This window comes from Erythrolamprus reginae, chromosome 7, assembly GCF_031021105.1.
Source record: "Erythrolamprus reginae isolate rEryReg1 chromosome 7, rEryReg1.hap1, whole genome shotgun sequence".
Classification (NCBI taxonomy): domain Eukaryota; kingdom Metazoa; phylum Chordata; class Lepidosauria; order Squamata; family Dipsadidae; genus Erythrolamprus; species Erythrolamprus reginae.
Genome location: NC_091956.1, coordinates 38,325,857 through 38,349,273, shown reverse-complemented (window position 1 = coordinate 38,349,273; position 23,417 = coordinate 38,325,857). Strand labels below are relative to the sequence as shown.

The window sequence follows — 23,417 nt, the reverse complement described above, 5'->3', positions numbered from 1 at the left end:
AGAAAATGATGAAACAGCTGCCTAGACCTCGTATTCTGCAACCTTCATTGCTTCCCCTGGCATGGTTGTGGAAGAGTGTAGAGCTTTTACAGGCTTATCCGCTTTGGGGATAGTCAAGAGATCCGCTAAGAGAGTTGCAACATTATAAAACTTTTTGCCTGTCGAGGAAGGAGAGAGTTTAGCAATGGAGAAGTTCCAATGTTTAAGAAGAGCATCCAGAAATAATTGAGGAGTCGGAATCACATCTGTGTCCTGCTTGGCCTGTATGAAGAGTGGATCTGCTTTCAAAGGATTAGCAGCAGAGCTGTTTCAGAATTGTCCAAACCTGTGGCTAAGCGGGCCTTGTGGAGTAAGGATTTAAACAAATGGGGAAGAAAGACTGAGATTGAAGTAGTAGGTTCTGGTGTTGTATCCTCATCTTCTGAAAGATCCAGGCAAATGTTTCCCCTTGTGGGCTCTTCCTCCTCTTCCTATTCTTCGAACTCCTCAGAGGAGGAATCCTTGGGAGGAGGAATAAGAGTCTTGCATTTCCTAGGAATAGCAGTTGGTGCCCTAGGGAGAGCAGGAGTTAGGAAAGATGAGGAGGAAAAGGGAAGCTGAAGAAAATGAATGCTAGAAGTAAGAGCTTGCTGTAATGCCACTGTAATTATAGCTTGAAATTCAGGTTGAATTTGGGGCAGGGGCTTGGGGAGGAGGAGAATTGGTTCTGGGTTCTTGATCCTGCTCTGGGTTAATCTGAGGAGACACATCTCCTTCTACGGATTCAGAGGTGCCCCAAAGGTCTGGTTGAGATTTAGACAGATTGCAGGATTCTGGGCCTGAAAGCTTAAGCAACTAGCACTGTCCTTTGTGATGGAAAAAGAGGGTGGGGGTTAGATGGTTCCAGAAAATGAGCACATATCCAGCAAGCTGCGACTACCAGCTTGAAGCACAAGGCTAGGAAAGCAAAAGCTGCGTGAGTGCCCTCAGTGTTACCGAAACCAAAAGGGAAACTAATTTTAGTAAATTAAGATCGGATAGTAAAAAATCAGACCTGGAGCCTAGGCTAGTTGAGTCTAGCCTCTTAACAGACAAGGAGAGGCTTAGAAGCAACCATTGATAGCTATTATAAGTAGAATGCTGTAAACACTGGAGTGGGAAAAAAAGCGGCAACTTTAACCCTGCTGTTCTGTTCGGGTCGTATGTGACCCGAAAGCCATGTTTGAGCCCCTGTAAAAAATTTTCCCTGCATATCTGAAACTTGAAATTTCATGACTTTTCATCATTTATGGGGTTCTCTCTATGAGAATTTTTTTTGGGGGGTGGGGGGTTAGTTTTTGCTGGGCAAAAAAAGTCACACTTCTTCTGTTCCCGGGTCACAATGACCCGGACCGAAAACTCTTCATTTGCAGTGCTTATGTTTGGTCTTTTTGAAGGCTTTTTTCACTTGGAAAGTAGTCTGAACATTTCTGCACACAATGATATGAAAATTGAAATGAAAAAAGTAAATCTTATTGGTTTATTTTGCTGATATAATGCATGCCCCCCCCCCATTTTTGTGAATTCCTTTTCAATTTATGGATAGTTTTGCTTGCAAAATGCATTCTATTTTACTGAAGTTGGTGTGGGATTGGTAGCTTGAACATTTCTGAATATAAGAAAAATATAAAGGAACTGAAAAAATGATTCTTGCTGGTTTTTTAACATCAGAAATAAAGCTCCCCCCCCCCCCCCTCGGCTGCTTGCAACCATTTTCACTTTATATTTACGCAGGCTTCAAATCCAAAATATTTTTAATATCTTATGCATTCATTTACTCATTTTAACATGGCTGATCATCATAAAAATATTTGTGGGGGTGGGGGGGAAAAATTTTCTGGGCAAAAAAAAAATCAGGTTGACCAAAATGAATTTTTTTAGGTACTTGAATTTGGTCTTTTTGAAAACGTTTTCCACTGGAAAACTAGTTTGAACATTTATGAACATAATGATATGAAAATTGAACTGAAAAAAATTGAGGCTTATATTTTTATTTTGATCAAAAAGCCCCTCCCCCCATGCTTTCTGAATTTTTTGTCAATTTATATTTTTTTAGGCTACAAATCTCTAAGGAATATTCCCCCAAAAGTTTTGATATACTGTACTAAATTGAACAATCCTAAACATAAGAAAAATAGAAATGAACTGAAAAAAATGATTCTTATTGGTTTATTTTTGAATATAAGACCATATTGTTTTATACTCGAGTATAAGCCTACTTGAGTATAAGCCTATTTGAGTATAAGCATGGGGGATCATTTTTTCAGTTCAATTTTCATATCATTATGTTCAGAAAGGTTCAAGCTACCAATCCCACACCATCTTTAGTGAAATAGAATGCATTTTGCAGGCAAAATTATCAATAAACCTAAACAAAATTCACAAAAACGGGGGGGGGGGGGTAGGCACATTTATGTGCAAAATAAACCAATAAGGATTAATTTTTTCAGTTCAATTTTCATTCCATTGTGTGCAGAAATGTTCAAACTTGTTTCCAGGTTTAAAAAGCTTTCAAAAAGACCAAATATAAGTACCTAAAATGATCAATTTGCAGTCCGGGTCAAACAGACCCGGGAACATAAGATTAGGGAGTTTTTTCGAACAGAACAGCAGGGTTAAAAGCGATGTGGCGGCAAGTGCTTGCCAGCTGTTTCCCCGCTAACTGAAGAAAAGAGGCTTAAGGCCAAAAATCTACAGTGGCTTTGGAATTTACTGCTGGGGCCCTCCGGGAATGAGGGGAGAGGGAACAGAATGGGGAGAAATGGGAATGGAGCAATCAGCTTGAAATAAAAGGTTTTTTACTCTTGCCTTGTAGGTTTTAAAGAAATAGCGAGCCACCTGGTAGAGGAAATATGAAGAGAGGAGGGGAAAGAAACCTGGCCTGCTTGCACAGGAGGAGCCAATGGAGTCCTGCTTGGTGGAGGACTGAGCAAAATCTGTGTAAAGGGGCAGATCCAGCTATCCTTTTAAAGACTTGGCTCAGCCCCTGTAATTGGGTGGAACAAGAGAATGCCCATGTGACTACCACCTCTGTCCCCAATACAGGGAACCTGGGGATCTTTACCAGGACCCTAGTAAGCCCCATCCAGTTCAAATAGCTGGACAGATCACTAATCAGGGGAGCCCCAGCTATTCTCCTCACTGAGCCCATAGAGTTAAGTATGGGGCAACATTGCAAAAATCTTCATTTTGTAGTAGCCCTCAAGATGACGGAAGCCATCATCCTGGGCCTGGTGTGGCTAGACAAGTGGACACCCACCATAAGATGCAAGGATGGGTACTGGAAGTTAACCATGCACGTCGACCTGACACCCCCTCTGAGAGATGAGAAGCACCGAGAAGGGCTGACGCCTGGGGCGCTGACCAATGCTCAACTGACAGCCCCCGTGAGGGAGGCCATTTCACTAGGTTCCAAGAAGGGACCAAGAAAATAGCAAGACTTAGAGAGAATGTTCAGTGAAGAAGAATGTAACGAACTTCCCTCCCACCAGCTGACAAACTACACGATAGAATTCGAGCAAGCTGCAGCACTCCCAAAGCTAAAGATGTATTCCACGTACCCAAAGGAACTGGAAGAACTGAGGAAATATATCAATGCCAACTTGAAAAGGGGGTTCATCCAACCGGGAAAGTTGAGGGTTGCTGCTCCGATGCTATTCAAAAGAAAGATGGTGTGTGTGCCAGAATTATGAGACAAATGTGGTGTGTGTGCAGAACACCCACCCCCTTCCCCTCATGAAACACTTGCTGAACCACTTGTCCAAAGGAAAGATATTTACCAAGCTAGATTTGAGAGAAGCATATTATCACATCCGAATCAGGGAGAGGAATGAATGGAAAACTGCATTCAAATGCCGCTGGGAAGCTTCCAATTCAAGGTGATGCCTTTTGGACTGCAGGGAGCCCCCGCAGTTTTCATGTAGTACGTCGAGGTGCTCCACCTTCCCTTCTACAATGGGTTGCTTATCTATTTAGATGATATTCTCATCTTTAGTGAGAATCGGTGGAACCGATGCAACAAGTTTTGAAAAAACTCCTAGCCACCAAATTATCTGCAAAACTTTCCAAATGCGATTTCTGCAAGACTTCACTGGACTATTTGGGATACCGTATCTCCAAGGACGGGATTGAGATGGACCCAGGGAAAGTGAGAGCAGTACTCGATTGGCAGCCCCCATGCAATCACAAGCAATTGCAAAGCTTCCTCGGTTTCACGAACTTCTATAGGCAATTCATCCCAGCCCAGTTGTTGAAGTACCCCTGCCACTGATGGAGCTGCTAAAAACAGGCCCGACACCAACCAAGCCAAAGCCAAACCAGCCAATTGGCTGGATGATGGATTGCCAGAAAGCTTTGGAAAGACTGAAGCAGCTCTTTGTCCAGGAACCGATCCTACAGCACCCCAACTCCAAATGACAATTCATAATTCAGTTGGATGCTAAAGATATGGCTGTGGCAGCGGTGCTGTTGCAAAAGAACAAAGAAGGCCAACTCCTGCCATGCACTTACATCTCCAAAAAACTGACAGCGACCAAGAGGAGATAGGACATCTAGGAGAAAGAAACCTTTGCCGTTCATTGGGCGCTGCTAACCAGGACAGCAAGGGCAATACTATGATCTGGACTTGTTCTCCAAGCAAGCCCATTTTGTCGCTTGTTCTAGATTGCCATCTTCCAGACACATAGCAAAGTTGTTCATCAAGCATGTCTACTGCTTGCATGGGGTGGCCAAGAGAATCATATGCAATAGTGGTATGCAGTTCACCATCAGGTTTTGGAAAGCGTTCATATGCTTGATTGGGTCCATGCAAGGACTTAGCTCAGCTTTTCATCTGAGTACCAATGGTGCAGCGGAACAGGCCAATGTGATTGTAGAGCAGTACCTTCGTTGTTATGTAGATTACCAACAAGATGACTGGGCAGAGCTGTTACCATTTGCAGATGTAGCATATGACAACATCATTCATAGCAGCACTGGTTTGACTTTTTTCCAAGTCACTGCAGCCAAGAGTTCATTCCCATGCCAGAACTACCCACGGAAGCACCCACATCCATGTCCCTGGTTGAATGGATGAATAACATCTGCCAGCTCCTTCAAAATTCTGGGATGTAATTGTTTCAGTTCCAGTGATTTATATTCATCAAGATCAGACAGGTGTTCTCTTTCCATTTTCTTGATTATTTTAGTTTTTATTCATAGTCTTTTACAGTAATCTTTTTGGTAGGTGTGCTATAGTTTCTTTTTGCATGAATACTGATGCAAAGAATGAATTAAGCAGCTCAGCTTTCTCTTTGCAGCCTGTTACTTCCATGGCAGCTTCTCTCTTTAGTGGTCCAACAGTGTCCTTGAATTTTTTCCTATTTATATGTTGAATTTTTTAAAATTATCTTTAACTTTTGTTACAAGCCTTTGTTCATTATGAGCCTTTGCTTTCCTGATTTCATCTTTACAGATTTGGGGTATCTGTTAATATTCTGCCTTGGTTATGTGTCCCTCTTTCCATTTTTTGTACTTGTCTTTTTTGTCTTTCAGTTTATCAAAGATCTTTGTCCAACATTTCCAAATAGGAAACAAGGTTTACCTCTCTACAAAATACTTGAGGTTAAAACTCCCCTGCAAGAAGTTAAGACCAAAGTTCATATGGTCCTTCCCAAGTGAAAATGATTAACCCTGTAACAGTGCTCCCCCACCTGTAGGTTTATTATCAATATCTGCCAAGACTATGGTATGCCTGTCTGGCTCATATGACTAAGCAAACCTATTTATTTAATCTGTTTAAGGAAATGATTATTTACCCAGCTTTATCTAAGTTAATTAAAACTCTTCAATTTGTCTAAAGTAAAAAAAGTTAATTAGACACTATTCTGTTTAGTTAGCAATAATACCTTGATATGGTTTGTCTGTATGTGTCATATATCAACCATTCAGCATTGTAATTAAATTAGTAAAAGCTAAACTTTTATACTTGTATACACAAGAAAATTGTTATAAAAAATAAACCACAAGTCCAATAAAGGCAGAGAGCTTCTGAACACGGGGGCAGCTCTGCTCAGAGATGAACAATCATTAAGTGTTGTATGCACCTCATGATTCTTGACAAATATATATTTTCTCTTATGTACATACTTCACTGTATGTACTCTGTTTGCAGTGTTCTGTTTTATTGATTTTGACAAATCTATTCTCCGATCTCAACTAATGTGCCAGCCCAGCTGACAGGTGCACTTACTCATTCTGAGGAACGATCAGTCTTCCACAGCTTTTTCTGCTTTCCAGATCCTGGAAAACAAGAATGACAACAAAGGTATCATTAAGATTTTTTTTAAAGAAGCAAAATTTAACATCATTAAGATTTTTTTTAAAGAAGCAAAATTTAACATTTTGGAGAATGAAATAGGAGATATTTCAGGATATTCAGGGCTGAGCAGCAGTATGTGTCTCCTTAAAACAGCTATGTCTGGTTTCAGGAGTGGAAGTTCTGCACAATAGCAATGCAACCCTGGAAAGAACTACCGTATTTTCCGGCGTATAAGACGACTTTTTAACCCCTGAAAATCTTTTCCAAAGTGGGGGGTCGTCTTATAGGCCGGATACTGCGCCCATTCCACAGCCGCGGGCGGGAGGAGGCCGGGAGCGGGATTGAGGGGGGGGGAGCGGACCCGCGCTCACTTTTGGCTCCGGGGACTGCTGGTGGCTATGGCGCCGAAAGGAAAAAGCGCTGCTGTTGCTGCTGTCGCTGCCGCCTGAGGCGGCGGCACTCGAATCTGGCGTGGTGGAAAATCTGGAGGCAGGCAAAGATTTTCCACCACGCCAGATTCGAGTGCCGCCGCCTCAGGCGGCAGCGACAGCAGCAACAGCAGCGCGTTGATGAAGCCGGCGAGGGAGCTCCGGAATCGGTTGGCGCTCGCCCGACGCCTTGTTTTTTTATTTCCCCCTTTGGTTTCTCTTCACAGGCGGGAGTTCGGGAGGCAAGGGAGCGCTCGAGGAGACAGCGTCTTGCGGCATCGCTCAGCAACTTCTTTTTCCTTTCGGCGCCATAGCCATCCGCAGTAATTAAAATATTGTGTTATCATGTTCAGAAATGATTTTTTTCTCAATGCAAGTACATCATAGACCTAGACTCAGTCAGGTCTATGATGTACAGAAGAGGGGTAGTCTTATACGGCGAGTATATCTCAAATTCTATATTTTAACTGGAAAAGTTAGGGGGTCGTCTTATACGCCCAGTCGTCTTATACGCCGGAAAATACGGTACTTTGATGAATTGAACTAACATATCACATACACATTCCATTGTCTGCAGGGCAATGGGATAAGAGGGAAAACACTTTTAGATGGAACACCTAAAATCCATCTGGGACCTCTTTGGCTGCAAGTGAGTGAAGAGATATATATGGTGGCACAGCGACGTGTTCTCTGTCAACAATTTAACAACTATTGCACTGTAGCAAGGTTATGGATTTCCTCTATTTTGCTGCATTGAGTAATTCTAGTTTAAAGTTCAGGTTGTTTTAGTATATATTGTATTTAATATAATACTTCTTTGTATATTGTATTTATGGTGTATTTTAATATGCAATTTCAAAATTATAAACATCATAAACTGGACCACTCCTGATTGGGGAGTTTAAAATAAATCAGTTGTAGATTCTGACTTGGAAGTTTAGAATCACAAGAAGGGCCAGAGGCAGCATGAGTGCGTGCATCCCCAGTGTAATTTTGCTTCTGTGCATGTGCAGGAAGCAAAAATAGGCTGAAATCTCACAGGGGGCGTGCAAGAGAGATTTCTGTGATTTTTTGCTTCTGTGAATACACAGACATTTTGTGAGATTTGTGAGATATCTATGAGATTTTGCTTCTGCACAGGGAAAAAAAATACAAAAATTAAAGAAAAAAGATGGTGATGCTGAAAGGACTGACACCAGAGCAGTCGTGAGTAAATTGCATAATCTGGCAGCCACTACAAGAGTGCAGTCATCTACCACACTGACAGCAAACCACCACTGCTCATAGAAAAAATAGAACAGAACAGAATAGAATTCTTTATTGGCCAAGTGTGATTGGACACACAAGGAATTTGTCTTTGATGCATATGATCTCAGTGTACATAAAAGAAAATATACATTTTTCAAGAATCATGAGGTACCATCTTCATCCAAATCTTCAACAAATCACTAGAGATGTGCTATGTTCCTTCCTGCTTCAAACACTCTGCTATCATCCCAGTCCCGAAGAAGCCCTCCATCAAAGAACTGAATGACTACAGACCAGTTGCTCTAACACAGAGGAAGGCAAAGTTGGCTCTTCTATGATATGTGGACTTCAACTCCCAGAATTCCTGAGCTAGCATGGTTGGCTCAGGAATTCTGGGAGTTGAAGTCGACATGTCATAGAAGAGCCAACCTTGCCTACCCCTGCTCTAACATCTGTAGTTATGAAAACTTTTGAAAGGCTAGTGATGTCCCACTTGAAAACCATCACGGATCCACTGCTAGACCCCTGCAATTTGCATACCAAGCAAATATATCGATAGATGATGCTGTTAATATGGCTTTGCACTACATCCTTCAACATCTTGAATCTCCAAAGACCTATGCTAGGGTCCTTTTTGTAGACTTTAGTTCAGCATTCAACACCATCATACTGGACATTCTTTTAACTAAACTAAATCAGCTAGCGGTACCTGAACACACTTGTAACTGAATCACAAGCTTCCTAACCGACAGGAAGCAATAGGTGAAGCTAGGCAAAATCACATCAGATACCTATATAATTAGCAGCTAGGAGGGGTTTGCATGAATGTTAGCTTATTGAAAAGAGAAGCCAAGACACACAGGGGCTAGCAGAGAAGGAGACACTAGCATCCTTATGTAACTACCAAATGATGCACTCAGTAATACAAGCAAGTGAGAGAGGCCCCACATCAGTGTCATCATCTCAAAGCCGAATGGTGTATGATCTGACAACCCCCTCTTCTACATCTAGTAAGGAGGTATCTGAATGGCAAGCCCTGTTAGCTAGTGCTAAACACTCTTACCCTGAACAATTTCCCCAGGAGTCTATACAGGATTTAGATGGGACAGCCCTCTTTTAGAGAAGGCCAACCTTGAGTGTGATGACACCTCAATCCATTGCAACAACCCCACAAATTCCCTCTGTATAAATCAAATATCCTGATGAGCTGTAAAAGAAGAGACCCAATATAAGAAAATCACCTTAAGTACTATGTCATGGAATGTACCTGGGTGGTATCGTTTTAGGGGTTTAATTCATCCTGATCCTTTGATAGATAAGGATATCATTTTGGTGCAAGAGACCTGGACCAGGGATGACCTTCTGTTAAATGGATATCACTTGTATAAACTAGAAGCAAGGGTAGGTAGAGGGCCAGGGAGACTGAAGGGAGGGTTGGGTATTTTCATTTCTACCAATTTGAGAGCAGAGCCTACTCATATTGTCCCACTAAAACACATGGCCATGGCCCTTCTCCTCAAGATATATTCAGTCCTGCTTTTAATTAACATTTACCTTCCGCCATTGGTAAGAAAAGCTGAAATCACTGTAGTATGGATGGAGTTGGAACATTATATTAATAAACTACACATGGACCATCCAAAAGCAAGATTCTTACTGGGGGGGAGATTTCAATGCTCGGTTGGGTCCAGATGATTGCACATTATATACTAAATATCATCATCATCCACCAGCGGAGGTTCCCATAAGGACAAACTCCTCCCTCACATGACTCTCTAAAGACAAGAAAGCAAATTTTGCTGGCCTCTGTCTGGCAAAGATGGCGAATAAACTTAATCTTTATATAGCCAACGGATCCTGGGCTGGAGATTATCCTGGCGAGATCACCTTTATGGCAGGGTCCAAAACCAGCACTATTGATTATATTCTAATCTATATGGACTTATTACATTATGTAAAAAATTTTGAAGTCCTTCCTTACTTGAAAAGCAATCATCTACCTTTATGTATATACATGATGAAGTCTCTCATCAGGCAGATGCCCCTTGCAGACCAATTTATCCCTGCAATTTCTCCAACAGGCCCAACAAGATGTAGAGTCAAATGGTCCCAACAACTTGACCAAAAGGTGAAAAAAGCTCTATCAGAGGATAATCTTCAAAAACTTAGCTCAGCCTGTATCACAGTCAACCCTTCCCAAAACTTACTAGAATCATATACAAGTATAATCCATAAGCTTCAACCAATTCTAGTATATGATCGAAACTTTTCAGCTAAGAGGTCCTATACTACCTCGAAACAATGGTTTGACAAGGACTGTGTAGAAGCCAAGAAAGCTCTCACCTTGGCTTATAAGCGGTACAAAGGTGAGACTGGGAACGGCAACAAAACAAGCCTAAATCATCTTGTTACCCTCAAAAACAGTATAAGCAACTAAGAGACAAGATTAAAGGTCCTCCTGCGAACAGCTCATTGGCCAACTCAGGTCAGGCAAAGCCCCGGGAGCTGACTCGGTTACCTCAGAAATATTGAAGAATAACTTTGAATGGTGAACACCAGTTTTGGCAGCGCTATTCACGTATATTGATTCCACTGGCTACGTCCCAGATGATTGGGGCTTGTCAATTGTGATCCCAATTTTTAAGAGGGGGAAAAGAGATGACCCTGCCAATTATAGACCAATAAGTCTACTAAATATAATTAGTAAACTTTACGCCAAACACCTACAAGGCAAGCTAAAGGAGTGGCTGGATTCTGAGAATCTGATCACTGTAGAGCAAACCGGCTTTAGAGAGGGAAGGGGCACTATTGATCAGTGCTTAGTCCTCCGCCATGTTATAGAAAAATACATCTCAAATAGTCCTGTATCACTATATGCTGGATTTATAGATCTCAAGGCAGCCTTTGATTCAGTAACTAGGACTAAATTATGGGAGAAGTTGGAAGCTGCCTCCATTGATCAAAGGCTTCTTCATTTACTACGTGCCCTACATACCAAGATGTCCCTCAAGGTGAGGTGCAATAGGCAAGGGTCCTTCTCAAAGCCAGTTAAAACTGAAAGAGGGGTTAAACAGGGGTGATCCTGCCCCCCCTACTTTTCAACTTTTATGTAAACGATATGGCAAAATGGTTGAACAAACCAAATCACCACCACCCCAAAATAGGAGACCGAAACATCACCCTTTTGCTCTATGCAGATGATGCCGTGATCCTCTCCAGGATGACAGTAGGCCTTACAAAAGCCTTGCAAGCTCTTCTTCAGTACTGTAATAACAATAACCTGGGTATACATTTTGAAAAAACAAAGATCATGGCCTTTCCTCCCACTTATGACTGCATCCTGTTGCTTGTAGTCTTAAGATTTTTATTAATATTGTTTCTTTATTGCTATTTGACCCCTATGACAATCATTAAGTGTTGTACCTCATCATTCCCGTGTGTAAATGTATCTTTTTTTAATGCACACTGAGGGCATATACTGTACACCAAAGACAAATTCCTTGTGTCCAATCACACTTGGCCAATAAAGAATTCTATTCTATTCTATTAATTATTGTCAATTATTGTCACGAAACAATCAATATTAATAAAAATCTTAAGGATACAAGCAACAAGTTGGGATGAGAGAACTTAAGTGGGTCAGGACAAATCCTGGGAGCTGTATTTCCACTTCGCTTAGTTAGCATTTACCTGGTTGAGTTTTACAGCTCAGGGCGCTATACACACTCTTTGCTCACTTTGCTATTCATTTTACAAGACGAACCGAGAAACAGAAAAATCCTGGACATTTTGTCTGAAGGCAGCGCGATGTTGGTAATTCAGCTTCGGCAAACGCGTCACCTTAGCCCGACCAGATGTCAATCCTAATTTGTTTTGGCCTCGGCCTGCCCATGAACGGATCCGCTCAGACCTCTTCCCAAGCTGGGGGCGGCAATCGAAGGGCGCGCAAGCGGCGTGGGTCCCCATCGATCCCGCAAACCGATCGTGCTTGTGAAACTCCCATTCCCCGAAGCCCTAAGCACCCACCTTCTGTCGCCGCGCCAGGGCGCGAAGCCGGCTGGTTTAAAAGACACACCGGACCTACAGAAAGGGTCAGCAGCGGCCGGCCAAACGGTAGCCCTTCCTTCTATTCGGCGCCCTTGCTCAGTTACAGCCGCCGCCGCAACCGTCTCTGGGATACCGCTTGGGAAGCAGAGTCATCAGTTTGGGCAGGGTCGGCCTGATTCCGGCTTACTGCGGCTGCGCGCAAATAGAGGGAGCGACGCTACTTGCTATAAGGGGTCGGCCGCAGGAAGTAGAGACGGTAGTCCGGCGTTGGCGCGGTGGGAGGGCCGTGGAAAACGCGTTCCTTTGGGGCTGTAGAAGTTGAAGGAAATCCCTCGGCTGTTTGCTGGCGGCTGTGGAGCACTTAGTTCGACCGGCCCTTCACCTATCTCCAAGGGATGTGTCTCGTCTTGGAACGAACTTGAACGCTTTGGAAAAGGTGGGATGGGGAGCTCCGGGAAGCGCTCCTGCAAACGCCTCCCCGGGCAGTGCTTACGCAAAGTTCCGCCTCTCGCGACGGTCACTTCTCTTCACCTCTGGGATTTTTCCGCTGGCTTGTCCAACCAAGTGCCCATTCGAGCCTGTGAAGTATAAATAGCATCCGTCCGACATTGGCTTCATTGAGTGAAGAATTTTCTTGGGCTGTATATAAAATACATAAAACACAACTATACACCATAACTTAATTAATGTACATAAATAAACTTCATTTGCAGGAAGGGTCAGGGTTTTTTTATATATTATTATGTTATAGGGCTTCATTAGTTGTTGAGGGCTGCGTGCATGGTTGGATAGGTCTAATGTAGGCGATCAGAATAGAATAACAAATTTGAAAGGAACCTTGGAGGTCGCCAAGTCCAACCCTCCTGCTCAACCAGGAGACACTTTATGGTTTTAGACAACTGGCTGTCCAGTCTCTTCTTAAAAGCCTCCAGTAATGGAAAACCTACACATTCTGAAAGCAAGGGTTTCCACTGGTTGATTTTTCTCAGTATCAGGAAATTTCTTCTTTCTTTTATGTTACAACTATTTTTAGTTAGTTTGTATCCATTGCTTCTTGTCTTGTGTTCCGGTGCTTTGGAAATAGTTTAAATCTATCTTTGTGGCAGCCCCTCAAATATTGGAATACTGCTATCATGTTACCCCTAGTCCATCTTAACTAGACTGGGCATACCCAAACTAGGGCTTATTTTGGGTTTAGACATATTTTAAAGGTAACATGCATCTAATCACCTAACATTTGGTTTTCTTGCCTAAGTGTAAAACCTTAGTTTTCTTTACACTGAATTTCATTTTGTTATATATATCTCATTGTTCAAGTCTGTTGTGATCCATCTGGATCTTGAGATTATCTTCTGGGATGTTGACTATTCCTGCTGCCTTGGTGACATCTGTAAATTTGATTTCTTCTATTTCCTCATCTAAATTATTTATGAAGGTATTGAAGAGCACTGAGTACCCCACTGCTTACTTCCCTCCGTGTAGATGGAGTCTGTGGTAGAAGATGAGCTGGAACAAGAACTGACAGTGAGTGAGATGGCAGCTCTGTTGGCCTTGGAGGAAACTGGGGAAGGGCAGAGTCAGCCCAGGCTGTTCGGAATTAGCAAGGCCTGCAGGCAGAAACAGAGCTCAGCCAAGGAGCATGAACCACCCCCTTCTGAGGCAAGGGCTTGCAGAGTGCAGAGGAGGTGGGATCAGCTCAGATGGAGGAGACAACTCAGGAGGAGAGTGTCCCATCCAGCTTCACCAGGCACATCTGGGGAATGAGACATTGTGGGGAGGGGCATTTGTGGGGAACTAATACTGAGTTCCTGGAATGTTTATTTTATTTATTTATTTATTTATTGGATTTGTATGTTGCCCCTCTCTGAGGACTCATGGTGGCTCACAACATATCAAAGCAATATTTATTTATTTATTTATTTATTCGATTTTTATGCCGCCCTTCTCTTTAGACTCAGGGCGGCTTACAACATGTTAGCAATAGCACTTTTTAACAGAGCCAGCATATTGCCCCCACAATATACAATATACATATCTAAAAATCCAATTAATATAGCTAAAAAACTCTAATTACTCTAATTTAAAATCATTGATTCCCATTCCATCATAATTTGGAAATAAATTCATTAAAAATCAGACTCTGATTTTCTGAATGTGTTTTCTCATGTTGTCTCTCATGGTTGAGGTCTAGGTATGATGTCAATTACAGGCCTCTCTCATCTTTTAAGTGGGAGAACTTGCACAATTGGTGTCTGACTAAATACTTTTTTCCAAACTGTACCTTTTAGGACTTCCATCCAGGGGATCTTTCCTAGGTTAACTCTAAGTTTGTTGAAGTTTGCTTTTTTGAAGCAAACAGTGATGTTAGGACCAGCCGTTTGTGTTTGCATTATGTTTAATTTTAGGATGACGTGGTCACTCTCACCCAACGTCCCTTCTAATTCAACTCCTTCTATCATTTCTTTGTTGGTGAATTATTAGATCTAATGTTGCTGTTTCTCTAGTTCCTATTGTCACTTTTTGGGTTACAATGTTATCTGCAAGACTGGGTAGACTTTTTGCTTGGTGCTGAGTTGGTTTTCCAGTTGATGTCAGGGTAGTTAAAGTCACCCATTATAATTGTGTTATGCTTTTTGCATATTTCCATTAATTGGTTTGTAAAAAAGGTTGTCCATAGTTTCAGTTTCATTTGGTGTCCTGTAGTATACTCCTATTGTTGTATCACATTTTCTTTCCTTTATGCTTTCATATGCTTTCTAGGTGGTTTTCTTCTTTAGTTGGATGCAGCTCTGTGACAGTGTAGTGGTCTTTTATGTACAGTGTATCTCCACCTCCTTTTTTGTGTGACCTATTTTTCTTGAAAAGTTTGTATCCCTTTATCTGCGTGTTCCACTCATGTTTCATCCCACCAGGTTTCTGCTATTGCAACTAAATAATGTTCACCCTCGTGCATTAGTATTTGAAGTTCATCCTGTTTCTTTCCCAGGCTTTGTGCGTCTGTGTAAAGGCATTTGAGTTGTTTGTGCCTGATACTCGGAGGGCATTTTGTATCTTCTGGCTGCTGTTTGAGCTTGACTTGTTCCCCATACTTATTTTGTTCATTGTTTGATCTCCTAGTTTGGTCACCCTCCCCTCTCAGTCTAAGTTTAAAGCCCTCATGACAAGTTGGGCTATTCGGTTTCCTAGAAGATTCTTCTCAGCCCTGGTAAGGTGTAGCCTGTCCCTTGCTAGAAGCCCATCTTGGGGAAATTGTAGGCAGTGGGGTTGGGGGGGGGATTGGTAGCGGTTTTGTATTTGGTTTGTATTTCCTTCTTTGGGTGACATGTGTCCAGCTGTTTTCATTCTCTTGGGTGTTGATTCTGTTTTGCTCCTCTGAGGTTTTGGTTCTGCTAGGAGTTTGTTGGTCTTTCTGGTTTTGATATTTGTGTTTCAGAGTTTTTAGGTTTTTCTCTAGGTTTTCTATTTTTTCCTCAATTACTTGGATTAATTTACATTTGTTGCATGTAAAGTTTAGGTTTGAGGGCAAAAGTGTGAACATAGAACACGATCAGTCAGTTCCTTCCTCATCCTTGTGTGTGGTGGGTCTGTCTTCCATGTGTGTGGTTGGTACAATCTTCCGGGTGTGTGGTTGGTTGCAAGGTGGGTGTGGGAAAGTAGAATTAGGGAAGTTGTGCTTGTAATTTGTTGTCTTTTGTAGAGTGTTTGTAGGTATTTTGCAAGATGAGTGTGGGAGTGTGGTGGGAGAGCTGTATCCTGGTTGGGTGGGGTTGAGTGTTCAGTTATATGATTCCGCTACCTTCCTCCTCCTTTTCTTATTGATATTCACAGTTCTCTGGCAGCTGCTGTTTCCCCAGCTTCTGTAAATTCAAACTGATTGAAGGATGGCAATTTCCCTCCTTCCTCCTCCTTTTCTTATTCAAACTATGGAGTGTAGTTGTGCTGTTAAAGATGATGTAGATGCAGGGTTTGGGGATGTTTTCTTTCTTAACTTTGTTATTGTAGTGGCACTTGTCATTTTCTCTATTTTTAATATATTATTCCAAAATGTCATACAATATCTTAACTGATAATAATGCATGCATGCATACACATATATAATTATTATCAGTTAAGTTATTGTATGATATATATATATTTGTTATCTTTACTTTGTAGAGATCTAAATCTATTTAAATCTTGTTACATAATATTTAACACATCAGACAACCAAATAATTTATAAAATCTGTTTGAAATTTCAATCCAAAAAGTAATCAACTATATCACTATAATTTCCTATATATTTTATAGTATAGTTCAATATAATTATATAGTCTTTCAATCTTAAATGTCTTAAATAATAAATGATATATTATATGAATTATATAAATTACACAATTAACCACCCTTCCTCTTAGTTTTCTTATTTTCTGTTAATAATTTTATCCAGTGTCCTTTAATATTTTTAGTGAAATCATCTTATATTATTTCCGTAGCTCTATGCAATATTCTTTCAGTCTTGCATCATTTTTATTTTCCACCACTGTTCCTCTTTTAATATTTAATGGGCTTTTAATATTCTCCAATTTCAAATTCCAGAATTTGGCCTCTTCTTCTAAAATAATCCAAGTTGTTCAAGTGTACAGTCTCTAGAAAGAACCTCTATAGGATCTGCCAGTAAGTCCAACACAACAAACGTCACTACTTAATCCAGTCACTTATTTAATCCATCGACATCGGCCCCTAAAATCCATTGAATTATACATATTTTTATAAATTTCCTTGAGGGAGTAAATGAAAATTGTAACTGCCAATCCCCATAGTTTCTAACTGTATCCAATAGGAGTTTCTTTTATCTTCTTGCTCGCTTCTTTGTTACTTTGCAGTGTCACTTTTCAACCACATTTTCAATTCTTTCCTTCCTCCCAATCATCACTGCTGTCAGACAATCACTCTGCCTCAAATCTTTGAGTCACGATAATTCAGATCCACAGTTTAATTCAGTATCTGTACCTCCTTTTGGGGATTTCTTTTCTTGCCAGTGCATTTATGTTGTTTTTAAATCTTTGCGTCCTACTCCTGGGCTGTCAGCACTTTTAACCTGCCAAAAATAGTTGGTTTCTTCCCAGCCAGAATCAAGGGGTACTCCTGAACCTTTGGGGAGATTGCCTTTCTCCTTGGAATTTCCTTTTTTTCCTACTTACCTTCTGGGGCAGATAGTGCCTCTTTATGGCTTCCAGGCCTTAAAATTCAGAGTTTGGGAAATACAGTAGAGCCTCTTTCTTTACTCCTGCTGGTGCTGATGTCACCATCGGAAGTCCTCCTTTTCCTCTTCCGTCTTAGCTGACTCTTCATGCTGCCAGGGCTTCAGGTGAATGCTGGGATTCAACACCTCAGACCTCTTTCGGGGTGCTGTTTAGTGATCTAGAGATTCCGATTAATGACAGCATTCCAATAAACACCCCCAATGAAATAAGATTCCAAGGCTACAGGTTCCTCAAAGTCTCAATTTATTAGAGATGCCATGTTGGCAACATTTGAGAAAACCTGAATCTTGAAAGCTTCCAGGTTTTCTCCACCCAAACAAAAATTCAAGCCCCTACCTAGCACCCACATGCCCATTACATGATCCAATCAGGCACCATACAAACTGAAGATGGCAACCCATTAGTTCCTCGCAGTTGCCAGGCACAGCGGCCTTGATTTTCTGGAAAGATTGATATTTAGACTACTACATATCACCTACTCCATATAATCCCCCTTCTCATTTTCCCACAATGGAAAATGTGGCAGGCCTGATTATAAAAAGGTAAAAGACGACTGTTGGGAGATTGGAATGCTAAAGTAGGAAGCCAAAAGATAACCAGAATAAGAGGCACGTTTGGTCTTGGGGTACAAAATGAAGCAGAGCACAGGCTGGTAGAATTTTGTCCCAAGAACAATGGTCATAGCAAACACTTCTTTCCAACAACCCAACAGACGACTCTACAGATGGACATCACCAGACGGTCAACACAGAAATGAGATTGACTATGTGTTCTGCATTCAAAGGTGAAGAAGCTCTACACAGTCAGAAAAACAAGACCAGGAGCTGACTATGTGGTTTCCAAAAGACACTCTAATTAGTTCAGGAGCTATGAGACAAAGTCCAAAAGAAATAAAAAGATTTATTAAAAGCGACATCTTGGCAAGACTCTGATGCATCCAGACCTGAATTTGACCTGGCTTTACATCATCTTGACCCTGCTTCCCCCCTTCTCATTGGCCATGTCACGAATCACATTGTCCAATTAATCAAGTTGGTGGGTTGTGACCCACACACCCCTCCTTCTGACTCTTGTAGTCTAGGACACAATTAGTAAAAGAAGCATTTGTGCAGTTGCATTTTCAGTTAGGGAAATTGTTGTGGCCTGCCAGTGGCCTATGCAGCTGGTAGTAGGTTCAGACAGCAAAGAGGCTGATGTAATCTCATATCATTTTTCAACACCATAACCAAGTCAGTTGACCAACGCAACTCAGTGGACGTCATATACTTGGACTTCAGTAAGGCTTTCGATAAAGTCGACCACAATCTCCTAATCCACAAACTAGAAAAAAATGGAGATTACTACACATGTAGATGGATAAACAGTTGGCTGACCAACCGCACCCAACGAGTTGTCCTCAACGGCACCAAATCCACATGGAAAAAAGTAGACAGTGGAGTATCACAGGGCTCTGTCCTGGGTCCTGTACTCTTTAACATCTTCATCAACGACCTGGACGAGGGAATAAAAGGGGAACTAATAAAATTTGCAGATGACACCAAGCTGGCGGGCGTAGCCAACACCCTTGAGGACAGGCTCAGAGTACAAGAAGACCTAGACAGACTATCACAGTGGGCCCATACCAACAAAATGAGGTTCAACACCGACAAATGCAGAGTCCTCCACCTCGGCAAAATGAGGTTCAACACCGACAAATGCAGAGTCCTCCACCTTGGCAAAAAGAACCCTAGACATACATACAGCCTGGGAGATACCCCACTCAGCAGTAGTGACTGCGAAAGAGATCTTGGAGTCTTGGTGGACAATCAACTAAACATGAGTCAGCAATGTGCAGCAGCAGCCAAAAAAGCCAATTCAATCCTAAGCTGCATCAACAGAGGAATACGCTCCAAGACCAGGGAAGTACTAATACCACTCTACTATGCCCTGGTCAGACCCCACCTGGAGTACTGCATCCAATTCTGGTCACCTCACTACAAAAAAGACATCGAAACTCTGGAGAAGGTGCAAAAAAGAGCAACCAAAATGATTAGGGGACTCGAAACAAAGACTTACGAAGAGAGATTGAGAGAACTGGGCATGGACAGCCTAGAAAAAAGAAGGTCTAGAGGGGACATGATAGCAGTTTACAGATACTTGAGGGGTTGCCACGGTGAGGAGGGGGTCTCTTTATTCCCCAGGGCACCAGAGGGCCGGACGAGGAACAATGGTTGGAAGCTGACCAAGGAGAGATTCAACCTGGAAATAAGAGAGAACTTCCTGACGGTCAGAGCGATCAACCAATGGAACTGCCTGCCAGGGGAGGTGGTGAACTCCCCAACTCTGGACACCTTCAAGAGGAGATTGGACTTCCATTTGGCTGGGGTGCTGTAGGGTTTCCTGCTCAGGCAGGGGGTTGGACTCGATGACCTAACGGTCCCTTTCAACTCCATTAATAAATAAATAAATAAATAAATAAATTGCCAGCAGTCTGTGCAGGTGATACCAGAGTTGGACAGTGAAGAGGCTGGAGAAGACTTGGTGCCAGAGGCAGATATTCAGCCAGGCCCTTCAGAATCTTCAGAGACTGCCATAAGTGAAGATGAAGTGAAGATGAAGACAGCTGCCAAATGGCAGGAATAGGTCTTGGAGAAGGACTACTTGAGAGCAAGGCTTGAGGCAATTGGCCACTCCCATAGCCTATTTAAAGTGGTGAAATTGAGGAAGGAATTTGCAGGAAGCAACTAAGTTCATTCCAAGTCCTGAAATTGAAATTGAAGCCTCTGTGTCTGGTCCCGTTTGAACTTGTCATAGTTGCCTGCAAATTCCTCCTGGGTATTTTGCCAAACAGCCAGGTTCATGTGCTGTTATCTGGAAGACTCTTCATCTGACTTAAGTTATTTTGTTCGAACTATTGCTGGCTGTTAAGAAGATTAATTAACAGCCAGTGCTTTGAAAAGATGGCTTTATAAAATATTGGACTTTAGAATGACTATTAAACAAGCCAATTAGTAGTTGTTATTATTTTTTAAAAAATAAATATTATTGATTTTTATAATCATAATAAAACAAATACACACAACACAAAAACAGTGCACTGTGATATGTGCTCCTGCCACCCAACATTATTCATTCTATCCCTCCACCAAATGAGGGTGTACTGATTAATAATATTTTAAACCGGGAACATTAGCATATTTACAAAATATAGAGTGATTCCAATTTATTCTTTATAACTCAGTCTTGAATTCTACTGACCATAAAACCTCTAACACTGTCCCATCTTCCCATCAGTTTTTTTCACTTTATTTTCATTGATCGCATTTTGGGGGAGGGTAATTTTTATTTTTTATTTTTCTCCATACAAACCTTTTCAATAATTTGGAAATATTTTCATATTATAATAATAACATAGATAATAATATTGAGTTATTACATTGTTTATAATTAATTTCCCCAAAAAATTATTAGTTCCAAATTGATTACTGTCAATTAATTGGTGTCAATCCAACCCCCCCCCAACTTGACCTCTAATTTTGTCATCTAGGTATCTAATTTTCTTCTAATTGAATTCAAGCTTAATTTCCTTTAACACCTTATTAAATTAATATCCTTCTCCTTTAGTACTTAAAGTACACCATAGTGCCTACTCCTACTTCTTATGTATTCTCTCAAAACCCTTACAAGAAAGAAAACTTTATCCAGTACAAACAGTAACAAAGAAAGGAAATTATAATTCAAAAAAGAAAGAGAAAGAAACAAGAAAAGAGGAAAAAGAGAAAAAAAGAAAAATCAAGCTCTATTATTATAGGAATATGAAAACAATATAAAAATTAAAAGAAGTATCCAAGGTATATAATATGTCTAAAGAAAATACGGTATCTTATAAAGGCAGAGAAATTGTCATCCTTCGCCAAATTCCAGGACGTGTCAGAGACAAAAGAAAACCATACCAAATGATAGTCACCAAATAAGAACAGTATCCCCTTCAGATGGTTGACCCCCGAAGGCATTCTGCTGACCTTGATTGACAAAAAGTATAAAATCACCTCACCAGATGAAGCAAAGGAATTCTACGATCAAATCCTTAAACCGGTCGAAGATATAAGGACAAAAGTAGATGACAGTAGAGATAAGCTTACCACTGAAGAGCTCAGCTATTGGATAAAGAGCCCAAAACAAAACAATTGGATGACGACTATGGAAGACGAGGTCCAATTACATCAGCAAAGACTGAAGCCCGAAAAGAGAAGTCAAAAGAATCCATACCCCAACTCTCGATGTAATGAGATTATATTATTTTTTATCAATATCAATGGCTTAAATTCACACAAAAAGAGAATAATTTTTTTTCATAAACTGACTAACCATAATTATGATATAGTATGCCTGAAAGAGACCCATGTCTCAAAAGACGAGGTTAATTTATTACACTCTCCCAATCTTGGAGAACTTTTTACTGCATCAGCAATTGTTAAAAAAAATGCTGATCAAAATGGTCAAACATTGATAGTTCAACTAAATTTAGTACACAAAAAACGTAACAATTATAGGAATATATGCTCGTTCTATTAAGCAATCTACGTTTTTAAAGAACTTGCATGAAAAAATATTAGAATTGGACCTAACAAATTTTATTATCATTGGAGATTTTAATGCTATTGCTGATAAAATTAATGATTACAAAGGTATCTCCAAACATAATTCAAGAAAAATTCTTCCATCTACATTTGACCAATTAGCTTATGAATTTGCCTTAAAAGATTTTTGGAGATTTTACCATCCCGACTCCAAACAATATACGTACCTTTTTCTCCCCTCTGCACAAAACTTGGACACGCATCAATATGGCTTGGTCTAATTCAGAAATCATAAATGAAATTACAGATATTCAAATACAAACTACTACCTGGGCAGACCATAATCCTTTGTTACTAACACTCAGAGATTTAAATAATAAAAAACTACAAAGATGGTCCATGTACCAAACAATTATCAATAAACAACAATTTCAAGGTACAATACAACGCAATTTACCCACCTTTTTTGAATTTAATTGTAATGGTGAGATATCCCAACAAACTGTATGGGATACTACCAAAGCCTACATCCGAGAAATTTACACATCCTATTCAGCAAAAAAAGAAAAAAAAAACCAAGAGAAACTACACAAATTAAATACATCCTTACAACACCCTGAAAAAGCTTTACAGACCAACCCTAAAAATACTTGGATGCTGGCTGAAATAAAAACCATTAATCATTAAATAAATTTAATAATTCAACAGCAACTTTCACACAAATTAAAAATGGTGAAATAATCACACTTTGAATCTGACAACAAACCGGGTCAATGGTTGACCCTTAAACTGGCACATCAAAAATTAGATAAAAATATCGAGGTTTTATATGATAATTTTGGACATCTGAAATCAAGTAACAGCGACAAAAAACAAATAATTCAAGACTTCTATCAAGAATTATATAACACAGAAAAAATGGACCAGGAATTGATATTAAACTACTTAGAACAAAATGAAAAAAAGTAATAAATGATGAACAAAGACACATGTTAAACAATGTAATTACTATTACAGAATTGAAAACTGCAATTGCAAATTAAAAAAACAAACTCCTGGCCATGACGGAATTCCTACCGAATTCTATAAACAGCATCTAGATATATTTGAACCTATAATGCTAGATATCTACAATGACGCACTTCTACATGCCAAACTTCCTAATTCTTGGTCGAAAGCTTATATAACACTAATTCCAAAAGATAATCAGAACAAAGAATACCTCGAAAATTACAGACCCATATCATATCTTCGGAGAGGGGCGGCATACAAATCTAATAAATAAATAAATAAATAAATAAATAACTTAATACCAATTATAAAATTTGTACTTCAATAATTGCAGACCGCTTAAAGAAAATTTTAAACCACCAGTCATCCAGACCAAAATGGATTCTGCCCTTGAGAAACATAGTCACTAACACAAGAATAATATTAAATACTTTCAAATATTATGATAAACATAGTCATAAACCAGTAGCTCTAATATTTATGGATTTAAGGAAAGCATTCAATAGTTTGCAATGGCAATATTTTATAGCTCAAATCGATCATATAGACTTTGGGGATAATTT

At 40.4% G+C, this 23,417-nt stretch overlaps 1 protein-coding gene across 8 annotated transcripts in view; it reads right to left on the bottom strand.

The window, feature by feature from the left end:
- Nucleotides 1–12,470, bottom strand: part of CC2D2A (coiled-coil and C2 domain containing 2A) — a 445,922-nt gene extending 433,452 nt beyond the window's left edge. For 3 of the 8 annotated variants that reach the window (XM_070757359.1, XM_070757362.1, XM_070757363.1), the window contains exons 1-2: nucleotides 12,019–12,467; nucleotides 6,248–6,297 (exon numbers count right to left, since the gene is read on the bottom strand). In XM_070757359.1, the coding sequence (XP_070613460.1) occupies nucleotides 6,248–6,251 (4 nt within the window). In that variant the 5' untranslated portion in view covers nucleotides 6,252–6,297; nucleotides 12,019–12,467. Of the gene's footprint in view, nucleotides 1–6,247; nucleotides 6,298–12,018 lie in introns of all 8 variants that reach the window. The other 5 variants (XM_070757360.1, XM_070757364.1, XM_070757361.1 and 2 more) reach the window with 2 other exon arrangements.
- Between the last annotated feature and the right edge of the window lie 10,947 nt (nucleotides 12,471–23,417).